The sequence below is a fragment of the Harpegnathos saltator genome, unplaced genomic scaffold, assembly GCF_003227715.2.
Source record: "Harpegnathos saltator strain DR-91 unplaced genomic scaffold, Hsal_v8.6 scaffold522, whole genome shotgun sequence".
In the NCBI taxonomy this organism is placed as follows: Eukaryota; Metazoa; Arthropoda; class Insecta; order Hymenoptera; family Formicidae; genus Harpegnathos; species Harpegnathos saltator.
This window is the reverse complement of record NW_020230341.1, coordinates 566,676-588,850: the sequence shown is the minus strand read 5'-3', so window position 1 is coordinate 588,850 and position 22,175 is coordinate 566,676. Positions and strand designations below refer to the sequence as shown.

Here is a 22,175-nt window from a genome sequence, read left to right as displayed (position 1 = left end):
AGAAGTGCCTTTCACCACTTACTCGTGCGACGAGTCTCTAGCAGTGTTGCCAGCAAAACCGTGTTGGATCGTGCCAAAAAAAAAGTGTGCCACATTAGTGCGTTTTGTGCCATTCGAGCTAAATTCATATATTTTGAAGATTTTATAGGGACTGAGGAATATCTATAAATAGTTTTTATTGTCTAATCTTATATTTGCATCTTAAATTTGCATCTTGAAAGCTAACACTTCTTGTGTATCTTTAGAAGTGCGGAAACTTTACTCTGAGGACCGTATTCATAGTCCGGTCTTATATTTAAGATCGTCCTAAGTTCATCTTCAGATGCTGTACAGTTCGTTTCATTGACTACAGAATATCTGAACGGTGAACTCAAGACGGTCCTAAATATAAGATCCGACTATGAATACGGCCCTGAATGTAGAGTAATTGAATTAACCAATCATGATAAAAAGATATTTGCTCTTTTCATTCTTATCGGTTAATCCGATGCTAGTTACTTTATCCGTAATGTGCAAGTTCCGAATGCACTCCAGATAATGTAAGTGCTACTTTATGTTTGGTTATACTAAATCTACATACTCTTGCTTGTAGAATGCGATGTGTTTGTTATAGAAGCCAAAGATTTAAAACTTTCACTTAAAAATAGAACTGTATCACTTTTTCTTCTTTTGTGCCACAAAAAATGCATAATTTACCACCAAATCACTAAATTTAATTTAATTGTGCCACATGTGGTACGAATGTGCCATGACTGGCAACGCTGGTCTCCAGGAGTCGCGCGCCATTGAGGCACGCGTGCACCGACAGATAACAGTGTTCTTAAATATCCCCTTTCCCACCTCCCCCCGCCCCGTCGATTCTGACTTCCGATCGACCGGACTGCGCGATAATCTCCTCACAAGTAGTCCTCGGGAAGACTTCGATTTGTTCCCATTTTTTTTATAGTTATTTTTTATGTCAAAATATGAAGAAATCTGTTATCATTTTGAGTTTGAATTAATTTTTTCAATTTTTTCGAAATTTTTCAAATTTTGCACAAGTATACTATTTTACATATATTTAAAACAATATTTCTTGAAAATATATATATCTGATTTGTTGAAACTTGCACACACATGTCGCTGATTATGAATCAGAGCCATTTTGTAAAATTCAAAATGGCGGATCTAATACGGCTGACGTCGTTGTTGAAAAAGTGTTCAGTTTTCGACGCTACATTCGACGTTGGGTAACGACAGTTCACTCGTCTGCAAAATTTTTTTTCCTTCTTTTTTTGTCCATTTCTTGTTCATTTTTTACGTTCAGATTTTGACGTTAAAATGAGCTTGGTTGCTGGATAGTGAGCCGAAAGGTCACTTGTGCAAAATTTGAAAAATTTCGAGAAAATTGAAAAATTAATTTAAGCTAAAAGTGATAACAGATTTCTTCATATTTCGACATAAAAAACAACTATAAAAAATTGGAAACAAATCGGCGTCTGACTGTTTCCCGAGGTTTACTTGTCAGTGCCGAGCCGTCGCGATTTCGAGAGTCGTTACGCTCTGCGCGATATCACCGAATATCCTTATAAAACAGCGGCAGCCGATCGTTAACGAGCGCATTCTACTCGTCTCCCAAGCGGCTTCGTCGATCAGAGCGATCGAGATAAAAGCGTCGTACGATAAAGGAAAACACCGTATCTTTGCAAATGTCGGCTAAATTGATATTCAAGTGTATCATCCACGGGCGGTGCGGGGGGGGGGGGGCTGACGGAGACGACGAGGGAAGCGGGATGGTCGAGACGGGGGGGTGGCAGTGTGGGATATCAATGTTTGAAATGGAGGGAGGAAGAAAAAGATCGGAAGAGCTCGAGTCGCATAAATTCAAGCAGGCGCTTGCGGAAAGCAAATCGCGAGTAACCCGAAAGATCGAGATGCTTTATAACGTCATAAACAAAGCCTCCTTCGCGATTTCACGATTCAGCCCGGGTGCGCCGGACGAGCTTTTTACACTCCCCCCCCCTCCCCGCCGCCGGGGTCGTAAATCTTCGCTCTCGCATTAACGGCTACGTGAAAGCACTGTGAAGAGCTTTCGCGCGAGCGGACGGATGGCTCGCATTCGCCTCGGACGTTTCTCGCTGTTTATATCGTCTTGCGCCCTTCTCCCGCTCCCCCCCCCCTCCTTTCCTACTTGGTGTCCGATAATTTTATAAGATAATTCCCGCCTCTCGCGTACCGTCCAGCCTCGGCGAAGGGTCCTCGGGCGCAACGTTCCCCGGCGCGAACGCGCGAAAAGTGGGCGATCTTGATCGAAAGGACTCGCGCGGTAAGCGACCGCGTTGTCCGCGATTGGATCCTACGGTCCACGAATCTGACGCGATTAACGTGAAATGATCGTGTTTATCACGTCGGGTCGCGCCGCGACGATGCATTGATCTCGCGCCGCCGTTAGTCGACAGCGCCGAAACTTTCACGGAGATTGGGCTCGTCGAACGTCGTCGTCGGCACTCCGAGCGATTTACGGCGACAAGCTTAAATGGCCGTTACGTGCGCGCATAAATACGTGCTTTCAGCGTAATGACCGAGCGCAATCGCGAGGAGGGACGCGAGGCTACGTGAGGTTTCTTTATTGGGCGAGCCGACTTTAGAGTCACGGCACACGCGAATTGCGCCCGCCGGCGGCGTACCCGTGCGTGCGTGCGTGCGTGCGTGCGTGCGTGCGTGCCCGTGAATATTTCGACAATTAATCAGCTTACCTTCAAGGGCGGCCTCGTCGGATCTTTCCTCAGCTCGGCGAAGCGTGCCTCGAAACTGTCGTCCCAATACTCCCGGCTTCGCATCCACGACGGCTGCAACAGAAGTAAACTGTCGTGAGGACACTTCGCGTCTCCGCCCGGACGTAGCCTCGCTCTTAGCAACAAAACGAGAACCACGCGCAGAAAAATGTTTGGTCGAGAGTGAGGCCATTTTTTCTGGCGGAGTACGAACGATACAGCTCAGTCCCGGCTGAGGTTATCGGGGTTCAGTCTAAATTGCCAAGATGCCCGGTTAAAGCTCGAGCGGCAGGATTCTGCCGCTTTCATGTTTCAGCAAAAACCGCTTCGTCCAACCGGATCTTTTCTCTCCGCTCTCTGGAGAAACAGATTCCGGCGGTGATAACGTACGCGGGTAATTATTCGCGGTATAAGAGATCGCTGTCATCGCTATTATTCGAGGCAAACATCAGCAGGCGATGGGATCGACCAGCGTCGCCTTCTTGCCCGATTCGGCGCGAGTAGGGTGACTATATATCCCAGTCATAAAAAAAGAGTAAAAGACCGGTAAAAGAAAGTGTATAAAAGAGTACTGATTACGGTCCTGAAAGAGTACAGTAAGTAGAACACAAGATCATATAAAAGTCAAGGTGACGTCAAATAATATAAAAATTATGTCATTTTGACGTCAAAATGATTTTATGTTTTATCTGGGGCAGTGATTAATGGATCACTGGGTATATTTAAAATAAAACATAGCGGGTACTAAATAAGCCGAGAAATATTAGTCGAGCAACATTAGTTCTCCTTACTTTTCGATCAAACCTCGTACGTCTCTTGGGCCATTATTCCGTACACAATTACCGTCGACTCGCCGAGTGTCGTTGCGCGTGTCTAATCATATCGTAAAATGGCTGCGCCCGACGACAGCTACCGAGCCGAGACAATTGTCGGTAAACGTGCACGGAATAGCGGCCCGGGAAATGCAGATGTATATGTTCACCGTAATACATCGGTCGTTCGAACTTCAATCGCCAAGACTCGGGGCAATCCCTGGGACAATCATCGTCGCGGTGCAGTCGCGGCAACGGCGGGCCCAGAGGACGCATACATTCGTCAGAGTGAAGTCTCTTGGCTTCATGTCTCGACATCGGGATGAGAGACTCGGCGAGAGCAAAAAGTGGCTCACGAGATTTTAATCGTCACGATGTACCACACTGATAACGAGGAAACATAATTCAATATCTCGGCGGCGCAACTCGTTGTCGGATTTTCAGCGAGCTACGAGTCGTTTGCGCGCGCGCGCGCGCGGGGGAGGGGGAAGGATCTAATTCTTACGAAAAAATCGAGAGATTTTTCCGCCGCGTCTCTCGATTTCTCGTCATAATTTTCGCGTGATTATTAAGCAAGTTTGAGGGAAACTCGCGGAAAATACCCGGCTCGGCCGGGAGTCGAATTCGTTAGATGCAAATTAGTCACGCTTTACGCGCAAATCGATGAGAACACGGCGAGATCACGGCCGGGGAGACAGCCATCGCGCGAAATTGCGGCACTGTGAGCGCTGCGCGAACGCTTTGATCGACTTTTCATAATTCACGTTACGCCGTTAGCCTCGCGATAAATAAGCCTCGCTCCGCTCGCGGAGCGCGCAACAATTAAACGTATCGCGCGGGAGACCCATTCACGGTCCGCTTCCACTTCCGCGCGGCCTCGCGTGCGTCGTTTCTTCTTTTCGCCTCGTGTTAATAACGGCTTTATCGCGGTAATAGTTTTGACGCGATACCCCGCCGATAAGGTAAACGCGAAAGCACGATGACGTCGGCGTTGACTTTACACGAAAGCCCCCGTCGCGGTTCTCCATCGAGATTCCGCCGCCGCCGCCGCCGCCTCCGCGACAAGCGTGGCTTTAGATAGCAACGCGCGCCGCCGTTACTTTATTCCCTTTCCCCGTTCCTGCTGTTTCATAAATACACGAGCCGGTTCTCACAGAGAGCTCGTCGCGCACACGCAAATTTCCACCGTTGCGTTGAGAACGCAGCGAGCTTACCGCGAATGGATAAGTTCGCGAGTAAATTTCAGATCGCGATGTCGCGAGGAGTCGAGGGTGCGCAAGTATACCGTAAGATCGGGAAACGCAAAATTTAGCCTGGACGATCCTCGCGGTGGGAGAGATTCGCTGGCTTCTGGGACGCCCTGTGGACGCGAGAACGCCCGCGCTCGGCGAATACCATGGAGCATCTGCGAGGCGAGGCGAGGCGAGGCTTCGAGGATGGGAAGTAATGAAGTAGAGCGAAATTGGAATTCGCGTGGAATCCGATCCGGCCGGTTCTAAACATGGATTACGCAAGTCCGAAACGCGCCGCTGCCCATTGGTACAGCCACCACGAAATTCGAAGATTGCCGTTTCGGCGCGTCTCGAAACCCCAGAAAATCCTGAGCGCCCGGCGGCGCGCGGCTGAGCGATATAATTTCAATCACCCGTTAAATTTCGACGCCGCCGCCGCCGCCGCCGCCTTCGTACCTGCCAATCAAGATAATGCTTTACCGGTCGAAATGTTATTTCATCCGCGCAAACACGAGCGGACACGCGAGCGCGAGCGCGAGCGCGACTGGTAGAATTGGGTGTTACGGGCGCTGATAATTAATCACTCGCGCGTCTCCCGGCGCGGCGCGGCGCGGAAATACGATTTTCATAAATTCGGTCTGTTGTAAATTGAATATCGCGAATTACATAATCGTCGGCGCGGGGCGAGCGCTGCAAATGAAGATCGGTGGCAACTTGCGCTCTGGGGATATACGTGTACGCTTCAGCGTGGATTACGCGATACGACGCGAATAAAATCCGAATGCCTTTGTTAATATGACGGGTAACACGCGTTTAGACGGAGCATTTTTCTCTGTATTTTCGCGGAAGGTACAATCGTCCGATTAAGTATATCGTCGGGAAATTCGAGAGTGTGTTGACTTTACAGTGACGATTATCTCGCAAATGTTCGAAACCTGCCGCTTCTTCACGACAAAAGACTTGCCCGAGAGAGGAGGATCAAGTATCAGAACCTGTCGGGGAAACTGCACTGAGAGAAAAGTATATGATGGTTGAAATGATATAATGATATAGTAACTAAATTATAGCCCGAAATATCATATTTATAGTAAGTATTGCCATAATATCGGTAATAATTACGATATAGGCATAGAATAACCAACCATATAATATTTTTACTAAGAATTATAGTAAGTTAAACTAAAATTATTGGTATGGATACAAATGTAAAATGGTAGGTAAAGTCACTCTTTTATATAGTCAATATTATTACCAGAATATTTGCTAAATGATGACGGATGTAACTATATGAATATTAAATCTCACTATATTTGTGAATGAGAAATTATCATATATATATATATATATATATATATATGTGTGTGGTAAAAGTAACTAAACAATTATTTGAGACAATCATTGACTATATGTTTGTGTTAATTCTACTATATTTTGCAGGTTCCACCAACTATAAAAATATGGTTGACTCCAAAATGAACTATAAAATATAGTGAGATTATAGTTAATCCAACTATATTTTTCTAGCAGTGTGACACGAGCGCATTAGCGCCTCGCGGTAATGCGCGCGACAATGTGTCGGTCGTAATCGCGATCTTCCTAATTTCTGCCACCGCCGCCGCCGCCGCCGCCGCCGACGCCGGAGCTAATCGGATTATTACAGATTTTTGGGAGGGCGACGCTTCCCTCGCGCTCTCGGGGAAAAAAAAATAATGTTGCGAAGACACGCGAACAATTATCGCGATAAGGCGCGACAGAACGCGCGGGAGAGCGCTCGGCCGGCGAACGGACGGACGGTACCACTTTAATTTCTATCAACAGCAAGCCGAGCGAATTAATCACCATAAATCCAGGATCGACGTGGAGATAAAGCCGAGTCAAAATTAAATCCCGACTGAAGAGCTCGTCCATCGAGCCCAACGGACTCCCGTCGAGATATATCCTCTGAAAAGGTCTTCCACGAAGCTCCCTCTCTCTCTCTCTCTCTCGCCCCTCTCTTTCCCTCGCTCGCGCTCTCGCACTCTCGCTCTCTCTCCGATTATCCGGCGATCGGTCGAGCTTTCTTGTAACGGAGCTTATCCGGTCGACGTTAATTAAACATCGAAAAGCTTCGCTCCCTAATCCATCGACGGAGGAGGTAGTTTCTTTCACCCGGGATTATTTCGGGAGGAGAGAAAGTAACCTCGGGGATCCTGTCGATCCGTCCCCTCTTCCTCCTCCACCCTTCTCACCCTTCTCTCTTCGATCAGATCGATTTCGAACTCCGCTCGCCTTTAGCGTCGTATCGGCCGAAAATCTGAGGACGGTTACGGCGAATTAAAGCCCCGATGGGGTCCGCACGCGACTGAGCGATTATTTACGCTAAATATTCTTTCTCGGCGCACGATGGATCGATGGACTTCTCACCCTGGACAACCCGGGGAGAGGGAGGTGGGAAGGGGAGAGGGGGTACATTACGTATTACGTTGATGAGCGTTAATCGAATATGTTGCTTGCGTTTCCGCGTGGGGAATCTCGTCGATCTCTGCCGGCTGTTGGGCCGACGCCTTGATTTGACGCCTAATTAACGTGAAGATCTCCGCCGCGATCGATGAGAAAATAACGGCGATCGTCGCGAACGACGCTGACGTTTACGGACGACGACGCCTCCGCTGACGCGGAAGCTGCGCGTCGCTCGATCGGCGGAATGTTCTTTCGCTTCGATCGCGCTAACTATCCCATTTGGGCTCTCCGTTTCCGGGCGTACAGGGCGAGCGAATGAAGATGAAGCGGAGCACATCTCCCGGCAGGATAGGATATTTCCTCGGAGGATAGCGATCTTAGGAAGATGCCGGGGATGAGAACGGATGAGTCTTAAAGGGATATCGAGGCAATGCTATCTTATCGACACAAGTCCCGCAGGGGCCGACCATAGCCGACTGCGTATGGTTTTACAAGAGGCATTTTAACCGTTTTAGCGGAGCGCCAAGGGGCGAGGAGAGGAGGAGGGAATAAGAAGAAGAAGAAGGAGAGAGAGAGAGAGAGAGAGAGAGTAGCTCGTTACTCGGCTCGCACTGATAGAAAAATATATTTGAATTAACTATAATCCCACTATATTTTACAGTTCATTTTGGCCATGTCAACCATACTTTTATACTTGGTGGAACCTGCAAAATATAGTAGAATAAACACAAATATATAATCAATGATTGTCTCAAAAAATTGTCCAATTACTTTTACCACATATATGGTAATTTCTCACTCACAAATATAGTGAGATTTAATATTCATGTAGTTACATCCGTCATCATTTAGCAAATATTCAGGTAATATTGACTATATATGAAAGAGTGACTTTACCTACCATTTTCTATTTGTATCCGTACCAATAATTTTAGTTTAACTTACTACGATTCTTAGTAAAAATATTATATGCTTGGTTATACTATGCCTATGTCGTAATTATTACCGATATTATGGCAGTACTTACTATAAATATGATATTTCGGACTATAATTTAGTTACTGTATCATTATAGTTCCAAATATCATATACTTTTCTCTCAGTGCGCACGACGCATTGATCCTCTCTTACGCCGCGCGACTCTCCTTTGAATCGCTCCCGACGACCGTCGCGGCGCGTTGGTCGGTCAGTCGGCCGCGGCGGCGCTTCGGCGAGTCGGAGAATGTTCGTTGATTTTCTTTCTCTCGTTTTTTCTTCTTCTTCTTCTTCTTCTTCTTCTTCGGAATCCCTTTAATCGCGAGATAAAACGCGCCGCGCTCCGTCCCGCGGGGGTAGCTTATTATTAAAGAGGAGGGAGGAAAAGCGCGGAAGAAAGCGGAAAAGGGATTAGCGCGTGTATTATTACTGCGGTATTTCCGCGCGAGGAGCATTATTCCGTCGCAGCAGTCCGTCGGTGGCTCGGGGAGCTCGGCTTTCATTAGTTTCCATCTACATTAGAGCCCGCTAATGTGTGCGCGGACGTGTACAGTGTGGCGGCGAAGTTAACGGCTGCACGGACGATAAACGGCTCAACGGGATCGCCGGACCGATCGACGTATAGCCCCGAATACCCGTGTCGATTCGCGCGTTCACGCGAAATCTACTGCACTCCATAGGCCACGAATGGAAGCCCGGAATAAGTTTGCAAAGGGCGGTAGATTGACGTCTGCAGATACTCGACGATCGATCCTGCGCGCGCGCGCGAGCGAGCGAGCGAGTCGGAGTCTACTCAAAGTCGGAGGCAGCGGATGGGATCCGTGGCGATGTATGCGCTCTCGCTCGCGCGCGCGCGCGCGTCTCGATGGATTAACAGCTTGAGCCTGTGTATGAGGCTTCCCACTTTGCGCCTCGAAACTCTCGCGGTGGTTGACCTGAAAACCGGGCGGAAAATCGGGCCGTCGATCCTATCGAAGGCGCGCGGCGCGGGTAGCACGTGATTGTTACAAACACACCTCGATGCGCCCGCGCTGAGGACTCCCTCGGAGACTCTCCGACGTGTATCGCGGACGCTTTCTTTCTTGTTGCACCACCACCACGAGAGTCTCCGGTATTTTAAAGAATTATTTCCGCCGGAGAGACGGAGCTTTTCATCCGGCCGACGGCGACGTCTCGCGAGGCGCGGCGGTCGCGCGGACTTTTCGATAATTTTCCGGAGATTAACGCGACCGTTGGATCCTCCCGAATGTGTTAAACAATCGAGCGGGAATTTCAGTCGGGATCTCGACGGAGGCTTCCGCGACGAGCCTCGGGCCCGCGAATTCGAGCTTCCGAGCGCTTATTGATCGCGCGCGAGCGCTTGTGCGACGCGACGCGGAGCTTCTTTTCTCCCCGAGCGACTCCGACGAACGCACGACGCGGCGCGCCGGCCGCTCGGAGCGAGAATTTTTTTGTCAGCCAATTTGTGCGGGAACGTGTCGTAGCCCGCACAACGTCGTTGCGCTGAAACGCCATTTTCGACGTCAAGCCGACCAGTGACCGAACGGCCGGCCGGCTTTAACCTCGACGTGCTGCATTTTTGCAAGTGGATTACGGCAAGTGCCGACTAAAAGACGGCCGCCGCACGGTAAAAGCATTTTTGTCCTTAAAAACTGCACTAACTGTATACCGGCCGACCTGCGGCTGGCCCGTTCCATTAAGCTCGCCTTCCTTTTGCACTTTGACCGCGGCATATCATCGTCACGGTCGCCGAACGATGCCGGTAATCCTATTTGCGGCCCGACAAATACGTCGCAACGGGCTTTTCAAGCGACGACAAGGTGTGCTCGCAAGTGCGCACGCGCGCGCGCGCGCGTTCGTGCAAAGGCGAGGGTTATTATCGCGTTACTTTGTACCGCGCGCGCGCGACTCCGCGGATTCGCGGACTGGATCCGTTTGACGGGGAATCTTCTTACAGCTGAATCATTATAATCCAGACGGACGAGTACACTCTCTCAGCGCCCGCGCGCCGGCTCTCACAAAGCGCGGCTCTTTCACGCGGGAGGAGAGTCTGCCGTTGGCATCGTTAAAACGCCAGGCTGCCATTTTTGCACGACTCGCGCGGCGTGCGGATGAAAATTTCACTCGCTATAATTGCGGATTTCGCGACGCGATGCGACGCGACGCGACGCGACGCGACAGCCGGCTCGTATCGATCAATCAGATGGAATCAGATCGGTGTCTCGACTGGAAGAGTAAATAAACGGGAAATATCAAACGCGACGGAGGAGCTTCATATCGCCGTCGGTGCAAAGGGAATCGCGTCGTGTTTCGGAGAAGCGGCCGCTTTGTGCCGCGTCGATCGATCACTCGATCGGTTCGCTCTCTTCTAATCGTCCGATCAGAATATTCACGCCGACATATCGCCGTCGCGGAGGCGCTTCGACGACGAGCCGGGGTCTCGTGAATATTTAGCGTTCATTTTCCAACTTGGACGAGATGTAACCGCGCGCCTCACTCGGATATCGGTCTAGTTAATCAGTTGCACTTTTTAGATACTTTCGGATTGTCTGTACGCGCGTATCGGAACGAGAGCGAGTAGATCGGCTGCGCCCGATATGCATATACATGTGTATGTACGCAGCGAGCTTTAATTATGCCCGATATATTCGTCGGCGAGGAGCAATTTCCAGGTCGAGGGGTGGAAAATTTCGACGTCGAGGACCGTCTAAACGCCCGGCGCTCTCCCATCGATATATTTTGCATTAAGCCGCGCCGCGCTCGACTATGAAACCACCGCCGAGGATTTAATTTCGCTTCGGCGACAAAAAAAGGGGTGGGCGGGGGGGGGGGGTGGTGAGAAAGAAAAGAGCAGAAGCAGGAGCGGGGAAGCGGAAGAATGTAACCCGTGTTGGTGAAAACTGACAACGGCAAAAGCGACGAACTCGTCGTCCCGGATAACACTTAAATTATATCTGCGAATTTTTATCGTCAGGCATCCATTGATCGCGTCGTAAATTATCGCGCAGCCGGTTTGACGACTGACGCGAGCGTGTTTCAGTGAATCGCCCGCGTATGGAAGTGCCTGAAATTTACGCGCGTTCCACTTTTCAAACGCAGGACGCGGAAACGCGCGCGCCTAGCGGGGATGATAATTTTTATTAAGACCTGATTTTCGAGCGACGCTTTCGACATCGGAGCGGAGGCTGCGTAACTACGAAATGTTAATTCTCCGTGAGACTGGATTTTAAATTCAACTCAAATATTTATATTCCCTGCGCCATACAGTGTGCATTGCTCCGTGCAAAACCGATCTGTCCTCGTTCGCGTTAAACCTTTATAAAATCTGGTTTATCTAAAACGAAATATATCGAGCGAATAACGCCATATTACTCGCATGAGAGGAAACGAGTGTGTGTGTGTGTGTGTGTACGTTTGAGAGAGAGGGAGAGAGAAAGAGAGAGAGAGAGAGAGACAGAGAATAGAATAGAAAAAGAGGAAGAAACAGGAATAGAAACTACTCGGTACAAGTTTCCCTCCCGCGACCGAATAAACCCTCTTGAATCCAGACTCGTCGATAACAATCGTGCGCATCGGCAAGACGAGCGTTGCGTTACGAGCAAGCGCGCGGGGGAGCGGCGAGGGAGATCGCCGGGGAGAAAGGGGGTAATTATACGTTCGACTCGCGGCTACTCGCCGTCGCGCGAAAAAAAGAAATTTCGACGAAGGTTCTCGAGCGAGGCACCGCTCGACGGGAGTTTACAATTCCCCGAAGGGACGACAATTCCATGAGAGAAATTCGATATCGAGTTCGCAGGGAGGGCGACGGAGGCTACAGCGGCAAGAGGGCCGGTGAGACAGGGTGAGGGGCGGGGTTGCGGCCGACTGATAAGGCCGGGAAAGGGTGTAGTCGCGCCGCCGCCGCCGCCGCCGCCGCCGCCGCCGCCGCCGCCGTCGCCGTCGCCGCTCCCAGGTTTATTTTCCTCCTCGTCGTCTAATAGCGCGTCAAAGGAGACACGTAAACGACGGCAATGACGGCGCCGGCGAAGTGAAGGCAAATGGGTGCATCCAGTGCACTAAGCACTCCTTTGTTCCCGACGCGTGATTGACGGAGAGTGGTTCACGGTTTCCAGCGACCCTCGCTCGCGCGCTCGCTCTCTCTCTCTCTCTCTCTCTCTCTCTCTCTCTCTCTCCCTCTTTCTCCCCCTCCCCCGTCTCTGTCTCTATCCTCCGTGTCTCCGTCTCCCGCGGATGCGCAGGGGAGAGATTACCGTCCAACACATCGGGGACGATACACCCTACCGTTGCGGCGGCGCGACGCGGTGCATCGACAAGGATGCACTCCTGACCTCGTTGGTGCGCGTTTATCGTCGGCGATTTGCGCGAGGATGATCTCGCGGAGAGCCGTTTACCGGACCCAGTTGCGTCTCGCCATTGCATACGGATCACGCGAGTAGGTAGAGCTAGACGCTCACTGTCGCCTTTTTATCCGAAGCTCGCACGTCGACGCTGCGAATTAAGCCGAAGCCGACGACTCTCAATTTGACGTTAGATCGGACCGAGGGAGGAAGAGAAATAGAGGAGAGAGAGAGAGAGAGAGAGAGAGAGAGAGAGAGGAAAAGAGAGAAAGATGTCGCGACTAAATGGAAAGCGGAAAAGCCCTTCTCTACCGTGTCGAACAGTTATTTCCGCCCGTGTCGTTTGTAACGCGAACTGAAAGCACCGGCGCGCGGATATTTTAATGAAAGAAAACTAGCCTCGGCTCTCTCGCGCGAGATCCATCGTTAAAATAACGGCGGGCGGTAGCGGGTCGCGCGCGCGCGCGCACGCACGCGCGCTTGTTCGCGTTCGCGGACGGTGCTTCACGGTCCGACAAAACGGTCTGTTCGCTGCGCACAAATTATTTTATACGAGACAGCAACGAGTGGAATTACTCCCGCGACTGCATCGCGATCGCCGCCGCCGCCGCCGTGCGATCATACAACGGCGCGCGGCGCCAAGATTTACGACGTGCGTGTGCAACGTACCGCTGTCGCCGACGCGACGACGCACATTTCGCACGGCGAGGCGACGCGACGCGTTCCGTTCGACGAATCCGCGTAAATTGTGTTTGCGGAACGCCCGCCGGCCGGCCCGGCTGCCCGCCGACGCGTCTCGATGGCACCGATGCGCCGCTGTAATTGCTCGTACCGCGGCGCCTGGAAATTTACCGGAAAGGATCGGCTCGTTGAGCCCCCTCTCCCCCCTTCCCTTCCCCCGCCACGGCGGTCGCCGGAGATTTTTCCACGTCGGCGGAAAAATCACCGACGCGTCGCGTCGCGTCGCGTCGCGTCGCGGATAATGAAACTCTACGGAGTATCGGAAGGATACTAGAGGGAGAGAGAGAGAGAGAGAGATAGGGGGAGGGCATTCGGAAGAGGTAAATTGCGCGGTATCATTTCCGCGTTTCGACCTCATTCTGACGCGCATTGCACGGGGATGGAAATGCGAATAGCTATCGGCGGGTATTAATTGAACCGGGCCGTTGTGCGCGACGCGGTGTATCAACTTCCGCCGCCATTTTTCGTCCCGGGTTTGTCGAGTCTGACTCTTTTCTTTCCCCGGCGAATTGTGCTTGCCAAATCGGCCATGAGAGCGTGCGCGCGAGGGAGGAAGAAGCTTGGCGGAGACGCTGGCTTCTTAGGTACGATGAGAGCGGAGATTGCGCGGCATGAATTGTGACGCGTACGAGGTGATGCGAAAGTTCGGAAACGCACGGCCGGATCGCGTTAGTTTCAAACGGCTTCCGCGAGCGAGCGATCTCGCATGAGTCTCGCCTGCAAATCGACACGGAGGAACGATTTCGTGCTGGGAGAAATGCGCGACACGACGCGCACAGGTCGCACTGAGACACATTACTGCGAATCAAGTTAAATAATTCCGCGGTGCGTGTTTCCGGCAAAAACATTGTCAATTTAAAGCGCTGAAAATATTAACAAGCACGGTGCGATCAACCATTGCATGGAAAATGACCAACTCGTAACAATCCGCATTACCGATACTGCTCCGGAGGATATCGACCCTTCGGTCGATGATTGATGACTGCACTTAAAGTATATTAAAATATTACAAGGTTAAATATATGTATATATATATATTTATCCGGTACATCGTGACGGAGCGAGCGAGCCAGCGAGAAAGAGAGAGAGAGGGAGAGAGAGAGCAGAGAACGGCGGCGCGGCACGGCGCGGCAATCGATTATCGCGTCACGTTGCACGGGACAATAATGCGCCGAACGAAGTTAGTTCAATTCGGTGCGTCGCTCCAACGATGCTCTAGGCTGTTTAACAATATGACGCGTAGATTGCACGCGGTAGATCGGCGATATAACGCGTTTAGGGTGTCGTAATAGCGGGAGCGACGGAATCACATGAAAATGCATTGCGCAGCTGTGTTATTCGCTCGAGTAACTGTACCGGGGATTGCCGGGCCGGTGCGCAAAATTTCAAAGGAACCAGGGGCCCTCGGCCACGCTACTCGTTAATGACAGATAAATAAATTGGACATTGCTGGGGTCTCGGGTCTCTCATTAACGATCGAGATTACGATGATGCATCGCGAGAGTCGCGCCAACTCTCGCTACCTTTGAGCGCAGAGCGTTTGCATTAAATCGCGAATACCGATCGACGTCAGTCAGAAAGAATCGAAGCGTTCGAGTGCGTACGCGTGTGCTCTTAAATTTACAATTAACAAATCAGCGCGCTCGCCCGCGCGGCATCGCGCGCTAAGCTCACTTGGCGGTGATTAAGTGACGAGATAGATAAGTAGTTAGCACCGGTTATTTGTATTTTTGACTTTCGGCGGGTTCTCGTGGGCATTATCGTGTCGGGGCATTACCGAAATCGATCAATGGAGAGGAAACACCTGATAGCCGATAACCGAAGGCGGAATTTCGGTCGAGAGAATTTACTGTATAATACTTGAGCGCGGCCGCGCGCGCGATGATGCTTCATAGCTTGTACAATCTATATGTACCTTCTATCTACCGGTCTACATAGCCGGATTACCTCCATTTAGAAATATAACGTGCGCCGGGCGATCGCAATTCCGACGTGTTCCTCGAGGAACCGACAAACGATCGCACGTAATGTCGAGAGGAGCGGAAGATTTTAACGCTGCTGCTTCTTCTTCTTCTTCTTTTTCTCGAGAGAGAGAGAGAGAGAGAGAGAGAGAGAGGGGGAGAGAGAAGGAAGGAAAATTGCATATCGCGAAAGATCTCAATTTGTACGAATGGAGAAGTTCATTACGGAGGATTACGCGGTGGTGTTTATTCCAGCAATATTGTGAGAAGAAGAAATATCAAGAGGGACAAATAATTGAGAAAGAAGAAAATATAATAAGTTCCTCTCAGCGGTGCTTCCGTGAAATATGAAGGTCGCCAGGTGGATGTGAAATTCACCGAGAGCAAACGCGCGTGCACTCGCGAGATATACAATTTCCGACGCTCAAACGCGTCAAGTTACACTCGAGACGCGACCTTACGACCCGGCTATCGTACGAGTTCTTTCGGTCAAGGTGCACGGAGAGCCTTAATTGCCTTAAGGCTCGGCCTCGTCGTACGCCTCGCTCCAATTCGTAGTTCTTACGCAAGGTTAGCTTGACTAGCGACTTAGGGCAACACGGCGTTAGGCCGCACGCGGAATCGATCGCAGCGGCGTTATTAAGCGGGAAAACCCCTGGCGAACGCACTTTCGCTGCATCTGACCCAGAAAGCCCGAGCGATGAAACAGGGGGAGGAATTAGGCAGCCTGCATCCGCGACGTCGCGAAGGCGCGCGATCGATGCGCGAGATCGAACGCGACTTCGCTGGCGCGAAGAAGAAGCGCGGAAAATGGCGAGCCGGCTGGAGAAACGTGAGAACGATACGCGCGAAATCGGCGCGTAACGCGCTCGGTCGGACGACGAAATTACAAAAGCGAACTTGAATTCGCGCCGATCGATAGCGCGGTATTTACAGCAGTACAGCCGTGTGACTCTATTATGCGTCGGTCCGAATGGAGGGAACAGCTGAGAGATATAAAGCAAACCCTACTGCGACGCGAAACTGTGTCAGTGTGTTCAACTGAGACGGGGAGCGAGCGCTTTTGTTCCCTCCTCTTTCTTTCCTTTTCTTTTCTTTTTCTCCCTTTTCGCCAGGGGATTCGCCTCGCGGTTCTGCGGAAAGTGCCGCGCCGATAATTTCGCGGAAATATCTAAACATCGGAAGTAATCAACGTCGGGAGAACGCGGGGACGGTCGTTTTTTTTTCGATTTTTCTCGTCACTCTCGCTCGCGAGCGACGGACGCTCGGTTGATCACTTTCCTCGTTTTCCACGTTTCGCGCGATGCCCGATGTGTATACATACGAAATATATTGCACAAGCCAGGGGGATGTATTTAACATTTTACAATGTTACGGGAAATGTACGACGCTCCTTTTTTCATTAATCGTTCGTTAGCGTTACAGCGCTCGCCGATATCGAGTTTGGCAATCTGCAATTCTAAAACCAAGTCGTCGGATATGTAGTATTTAAAATACACCCTCCCGTTTGCAAATTTAATAAAACCGCCGTTTTTTACCACCGCGGCGATATTGCTCCATAATTCATGGCTGGGAGGGGGGGCCGCGTAATTCTTGACACTTTATCGGCACTCCGGCCGGAAAAAAAGGAGAAAAATTGCGAGACGAACGGAGACGAGCGAATGGTGCTAGGTGCGGGATGTGTAATCAGATTTAATCGAGCAAATTTCGTTGCGAGCGCAACGATCCATCAACGTGATTAATAAATCGATCGATCGCAATAAACTTTCGCAAAGTAATCGCACACGTGGAAGTACAGTTGTTTGGCCGTTGTGCCTGGACGTTTGAAATCTGGATTCGATGTTTCTCTAAAACAGGACCAGACGAAGAGCGAAAAATACGATTATTTTTCTCGATTCGTTCGCGCGCATGCCGACTCGTGTCCTTTCTGCAATTGCCGCGACAGAGAGAGAGAGAGAGAGAGAGAGAGAGAGAGAGAGAGAGAGAGAGAGAGAGAGAGAGGAGGAAGACTCAATTTATTTTTAATAGCGAAATATGTGCATTCTCTGATGCGTTCCCGATAAAGTCATTTTGAATCCGAAAGCCCACCGCGTGCGCTATCACTTCGGAAAATAAGCCGGGTTTTCAGCGCCGCCGCCGCCGCTACTACTACTTTCTACCATTTATTTGTCCGAAATGCGGCGCTTCGCAAGCTTCGCACGTACATTACGTCGTGCATAAACATTTCCTTTTTGCGTGACGGCGCTGCAGCGGCGGCGACGACGAGGTAACCCGAGTCGAAATGGCATCTTCGCCGATGAAGGGAAGGGGCGAGAAGAGGCCGCGCCTTTCACGTGGTGAGGAACGTGTTCGATGATGATGACGGTGGCGAGGTGAAAGGGAACGAGCGAGACGAAAGAGAGGCGCGCGCGCGCGCGCGCGAGCCCTTTCCCTTCTATTGAATTCTAAGGTATCGACTTTTCAATTGGGTCACGTATATACAGATTCTGCATTCGCGTACACTTACGTATACAGGCTGCCTCGGGCGGCTCACCCCCCTCCCCCCGCCCCGCCCGAGCACAAGAGAGCGAGCTGAAACGACGCGGAGCGAATCGTGAAAAGCGTCGATGCGCGATAACGGAGGCAGTGATTCGTGTCGATTAATTCCTCGTTAATTGAGAGAGAGAGAGAGAGAGAGAGAGAGAGTCTTCTTTTCCCGGTGACGGCAAGCGACTTCTTCGCGCGGATTCGACCTACCGCGCCACGTACATACTCGCGAGGGCGAGGGCGAGGAAAACTCGCAGGGTGAGGATGATTTTAATGGAAATCAAAAATACGCGGCGGCGGCGGCGGAGGCGGCGGCGGCGGCGAATGAAAATGGTCATCCCGTCGGGGTTCTTCGTTCTCGCGAGCGCGCGGTGTATTTTCGCGGCGGAAAAATCCAGAAAGATCTCGAGGGCTCTCGATATAACGAAGCCGGAATAGACCAGATGACGAGAATAGCGCGCTTTCCCCGAGCCGTCGCGCGATTGGCCGAGGTGACGGATCTGTTTAAAGCTAAATCTCGCACGCGACAGAAATCCGCGGCCGACGACGTTCGCCGCTCGCTGCGAGAGCTCAATGAGAAAATTTATCGCGCCGTTGTTCGCCGCCGGAAGAGTCAGGCCTGCCGGAGGAGGGAGACTTTTCCGCTTCTTTATTACCGTCGGAATACGCGTTAAGTCGCGCTGAGACCCGCCGCCCGGGGAATTCGCAGAGGCCGGCCCGAATCCGCGCGGCAAAGTGGAAGAAGGCGGTTCGGGTCAGCCGACGGAAATGTGTTCCTAGAAAACGTAACGCGGTAGGACTGCAACACACATCGGTGGCAAGTGGACGCACGCGTACCGACTAAAGCAGGTTGAGGAGAGAGAAAGGGAGCAAGAGAAAGAAGAAGACAGAGAGAGAGAGAGAGAGAGAGAGAGAGAGAGAGAGAGAGAGAGAGAGAGAGAGAAAGAGTCGTCCAGGTTAAGGGTTGACCCGCGTGTACGTGTGTGTGTATGTGTGCGTGTATGCGCGCATGCCGCATTATTCATTCGAGCAGTGAACCAAGGTAGGTACGACATCATGCTGTGAAACGGGATGGAGAAAGAGGGCACACACAGGGCCGGCACGTTTCGGTACGTCGCCCCTGGTAACTGAGGTAACACGAGAGGCAACGCAAAAGCTATTTAACTTGCGCCGGACTTCCGACTCGCGCTTGGACCGCGCGCGCGCGCGCGTGTGTGTGTGTGTGTGTGTGTGTGTGTGTGCGTGCGAGGAGAAAGGTGCTCGTGAGAATAAGGACTTACTAACGCGAGGCGAGAAATGTTTGGTAACAACAAGAGCGTATCGGGAATAACGGCGCGCAAAGGCCGCGGATACGCTGCGCTAGTTTGAGTTGGACGTAACAAGTATTTGTTAAAAAAATATTTAAAAATCGTGAAAAAAATTCATCCTACGAATGTGGATTTGAATCCATCTCTTTCTCTCGATTCCCCTTTAGAATCCAATTTTTTCTAATTAGTCTTATATTCTTAATCTTTGATACTGAGATTTCTCTTCTAATTCCTTAAGCGTCCAGCCGCGCGCGAGCGAGACTTCTCTAATCAGAGCGTCCTCGAAGAATTCGAAGGGGGGCTGGATATACGTGGTAATGCGTGTGCAAGTGCGGCGGTGGTGACGCTTGTGGATTTTACAATGACCCGATACACGCTTTCGCAACGCGCACAGTCCTCCGGGAAAATCGAAAATTTACGAGTGGCGGACTTCGTTAACGCGCGCGCGCGCGAAACTGCCTCGGCGATTGTTTCAATCGGGAGAGGAATCGACAACGAGGGCAGAAACTTCTCGTGTTACCACCGTTAGAAAGAGAGAGAGAGAGAGAGAGAGAGAGAGTTCCTTGCCTCCTCCGTGTGTAAACCGAGAGGGACCGCTAACGAGTATCCATACGTAACATTTCACGCGGGGCTTCCTCGCGCGAAAATAAAGGATAAGTAGGGTGGCTTCCGAGGATACGCCGTGGTAAGTAGGTTATAGCGCGTGTTGTTTTACACGTGCGCTGCGTATAAGCGGAAGCTCCCGCGGGGTCACTTCCGGTATTACAGGTCGGCAGGAAGGACGCGTCCCCTCTGTTTTCCTAATGATAATTTAATAGCAACCTAGCCGGCGTTTCATTAGAGGCGACACGCGTCGCGCCATTATCGGCGCTTTTTTCCGGCGTCGTTCGCCGACAACATTCATTTGCCGTCGTCTTAATTGGTGCCTCGGTGGCCCCTCGATTATGCGTTTCCGATGTGTTTTCATTCACGCCTCCGCGCCAATCGCGAAGACCGCGGAATCAAAAAGCGTGAAACTTTACTTGTTGTAGCAAACTAGTTCCCGCAATAAAATTGCCGACAAGGGAGAAAATCGATTCTCTATTTGCTCGCGGTAAACTCGCGATAAACCAAATGGACAATTTTTCGGAAAAGTTATTGCAGATTTCCCCCGCGGTGTGCACGCACGCTTTGACAGAGGAAAACACGTGTGCGCGGCACACTTCTGCGCAAAAACTCGCTCGGAATTCCGGGTCAGTGACATCTCGACACGGCGTTACCGCGACAGATACGTTGCATTATTTTCTCACATGCCGCGTATCCTTCCCCCCGCGAATAGTTTCGCGAAGCTGGAAGCTCAGAAAAAAGATGCAGGGGAAGGGAAGAAGAAAAAACGAGAAGAAAGGAGAAGGTAGGAAGCAAGTATAAAGCTTCTCTCGTACGCATCGTACGATAGCTCGATAGCTTCGCCGGGAAAGTTTCCTTCGCGAAGGGTAATAGAAAAAGTTTCCTCGTTCGTAGCATGGCCGGAAGGGAAACGTCGTCGGTCCGCGACGGTGTCTCGCGTCGTCGACGCTATTACCTTCGATCTCTCGTCTCGGAGAAACGACGCTGGCCGGAGATCATACGCGCGCGCGGCCGACCGCCGACCGACGCACAAATATTAAGAAAGCACGGCGGGCGGAGGAGGGGATGGCAAAAACCATTCCTGCGCGGACAGTGGCGGCGAAAACCACGCGGGCAAAAACGTGTCGATCGATCGCGAAGATGGGAAAAAGGGGACGGCATGCATCCCGGAAAAGCGGCGGTGGTGCGACGACAGAGAGAGCGAGAGCGAGAGTGAGAGAGAGCGAGAGAGAGAGAGAGAGAGAGAGGAGGGTGGAGGGAGAGAGGGAGACACGAGGACACGGTGCAGCGGCCTTCCAGCAACAGAGGGTCGGAAAATTGATGGTTGGGCAGAGTCCAAAAACTTTCCACTGCAGTCGGCCTGGGATTTCCATTAGTCGGTACGACGCGCGAATCGACGCTATATTTATTCGGTGGACTCGCGCGTTTTCAAATTTCCGCTGGCAAATGCGGCGACATCGAATAATGGCGGTCTCGTCTGCGAGCGGCGTGCGCGCTCTTTTCTACCCGGCGCGGTTAACCGCCCGCCGCGGAGAGCGAATAGATCGAGCGGACGAGTTTCCACATTGCGGAATCGAAGGAAATTAAAACGAGAGCGGCACGCTAGTTTGATAATAACGTACAACGGAGAGCGCGTCCGCGAAATACGCCGCGGCCGTTGGCTAAAGCCGAAAAAAGAGCGAACCGTATTCGCGGCGGTAAAGAGCGAAAATCGATATTGCGGAATAAATTTCTTTCGACGAAAACCTCTCGCTCCCCTCTCCCTCTCTCTCTCTCTCTCTCTCTCTCTTCTTTTTTTCCTTTCTTTTTCGGAGAGCCACGTGTTCCGGAATAAAGCCAACTCTCGTAGGCGAGACTTCGATTAACTACTGCAGCTCGTGGCTCGAGCATGCCAATGAAGAGCGGCTCTCACAAAGCAAAGAGGCGCGAGCACGCCAGAAGATGAGAAGGGAAGGAGTGGACGAAAAAGGAGCGAACTTGATTAAAAGCCGATAATGCCTAACCCGAAGCGGCGCACGGAATTCGATTTCCCGATTTGCGTTCACGGACGAACGCTTCGTTTCTTTTCCGACAAAAGTGCAACTCGTCGGATTAATCCGCCCGCGCCCGGCGCTCTCCAGGCCGAGAGTCGCGATCGCACGGAGGAAAGACGTTGCGAAAATATCTCGCTACTAATTAATCTGCTTGGAGCGCAACAAAATACCGCAACAAGTGCTTGCGGAGAGACTCTGAAACGCGCGTCTTCGAACGTTCCGCGCGCTCCCGAATGAATTTTCAATAAACCAAACAGAACAGGGCTATTAGTCGGCGCAAGTGCTGAAACGTCAAAATGCTTGATATCTCACAACATCGTACAACTACTTGACAATATCTTAATACACAGATATGCGTCATACCATCCGATAATTTATTATCTAAATTTAGATACTTAATTCTAATGTCTAAAGGGGCAAAGAAATTCGAGAGCGGTTTTCATTGTTTCCTGA

The 22,175-nt window shown here is 51.1% G+C and overlaps 1 protein-coding gene across 7 annotated transcripts in view; it reads right to left on the bottom strand.

Moving 5' to 3' along the window:
• Positions 1 to 22,175, bottom strand: part of alpha-Man-IIb (alpha-Mannosidase class II b) — a 166,076-nt gene that overhangs the window by 46,724 nt on the left and 97,177 nt on the right. For all 7 annotated transcript variants that reach the window (XM_025302985.1, XM_025302986.1, XM_025302991.1 and 4 more), the window contains one exon: positions 2,736 to 2,828. In XM_025302985.1, coding sequence (XP_025158770.1) covers positions 2,736 to 2,828 — 93 coding nt within the window. The remainder of the gene's footprint in view (positions 1 to 2,735; positions 2,829 to 22,175) is intronic.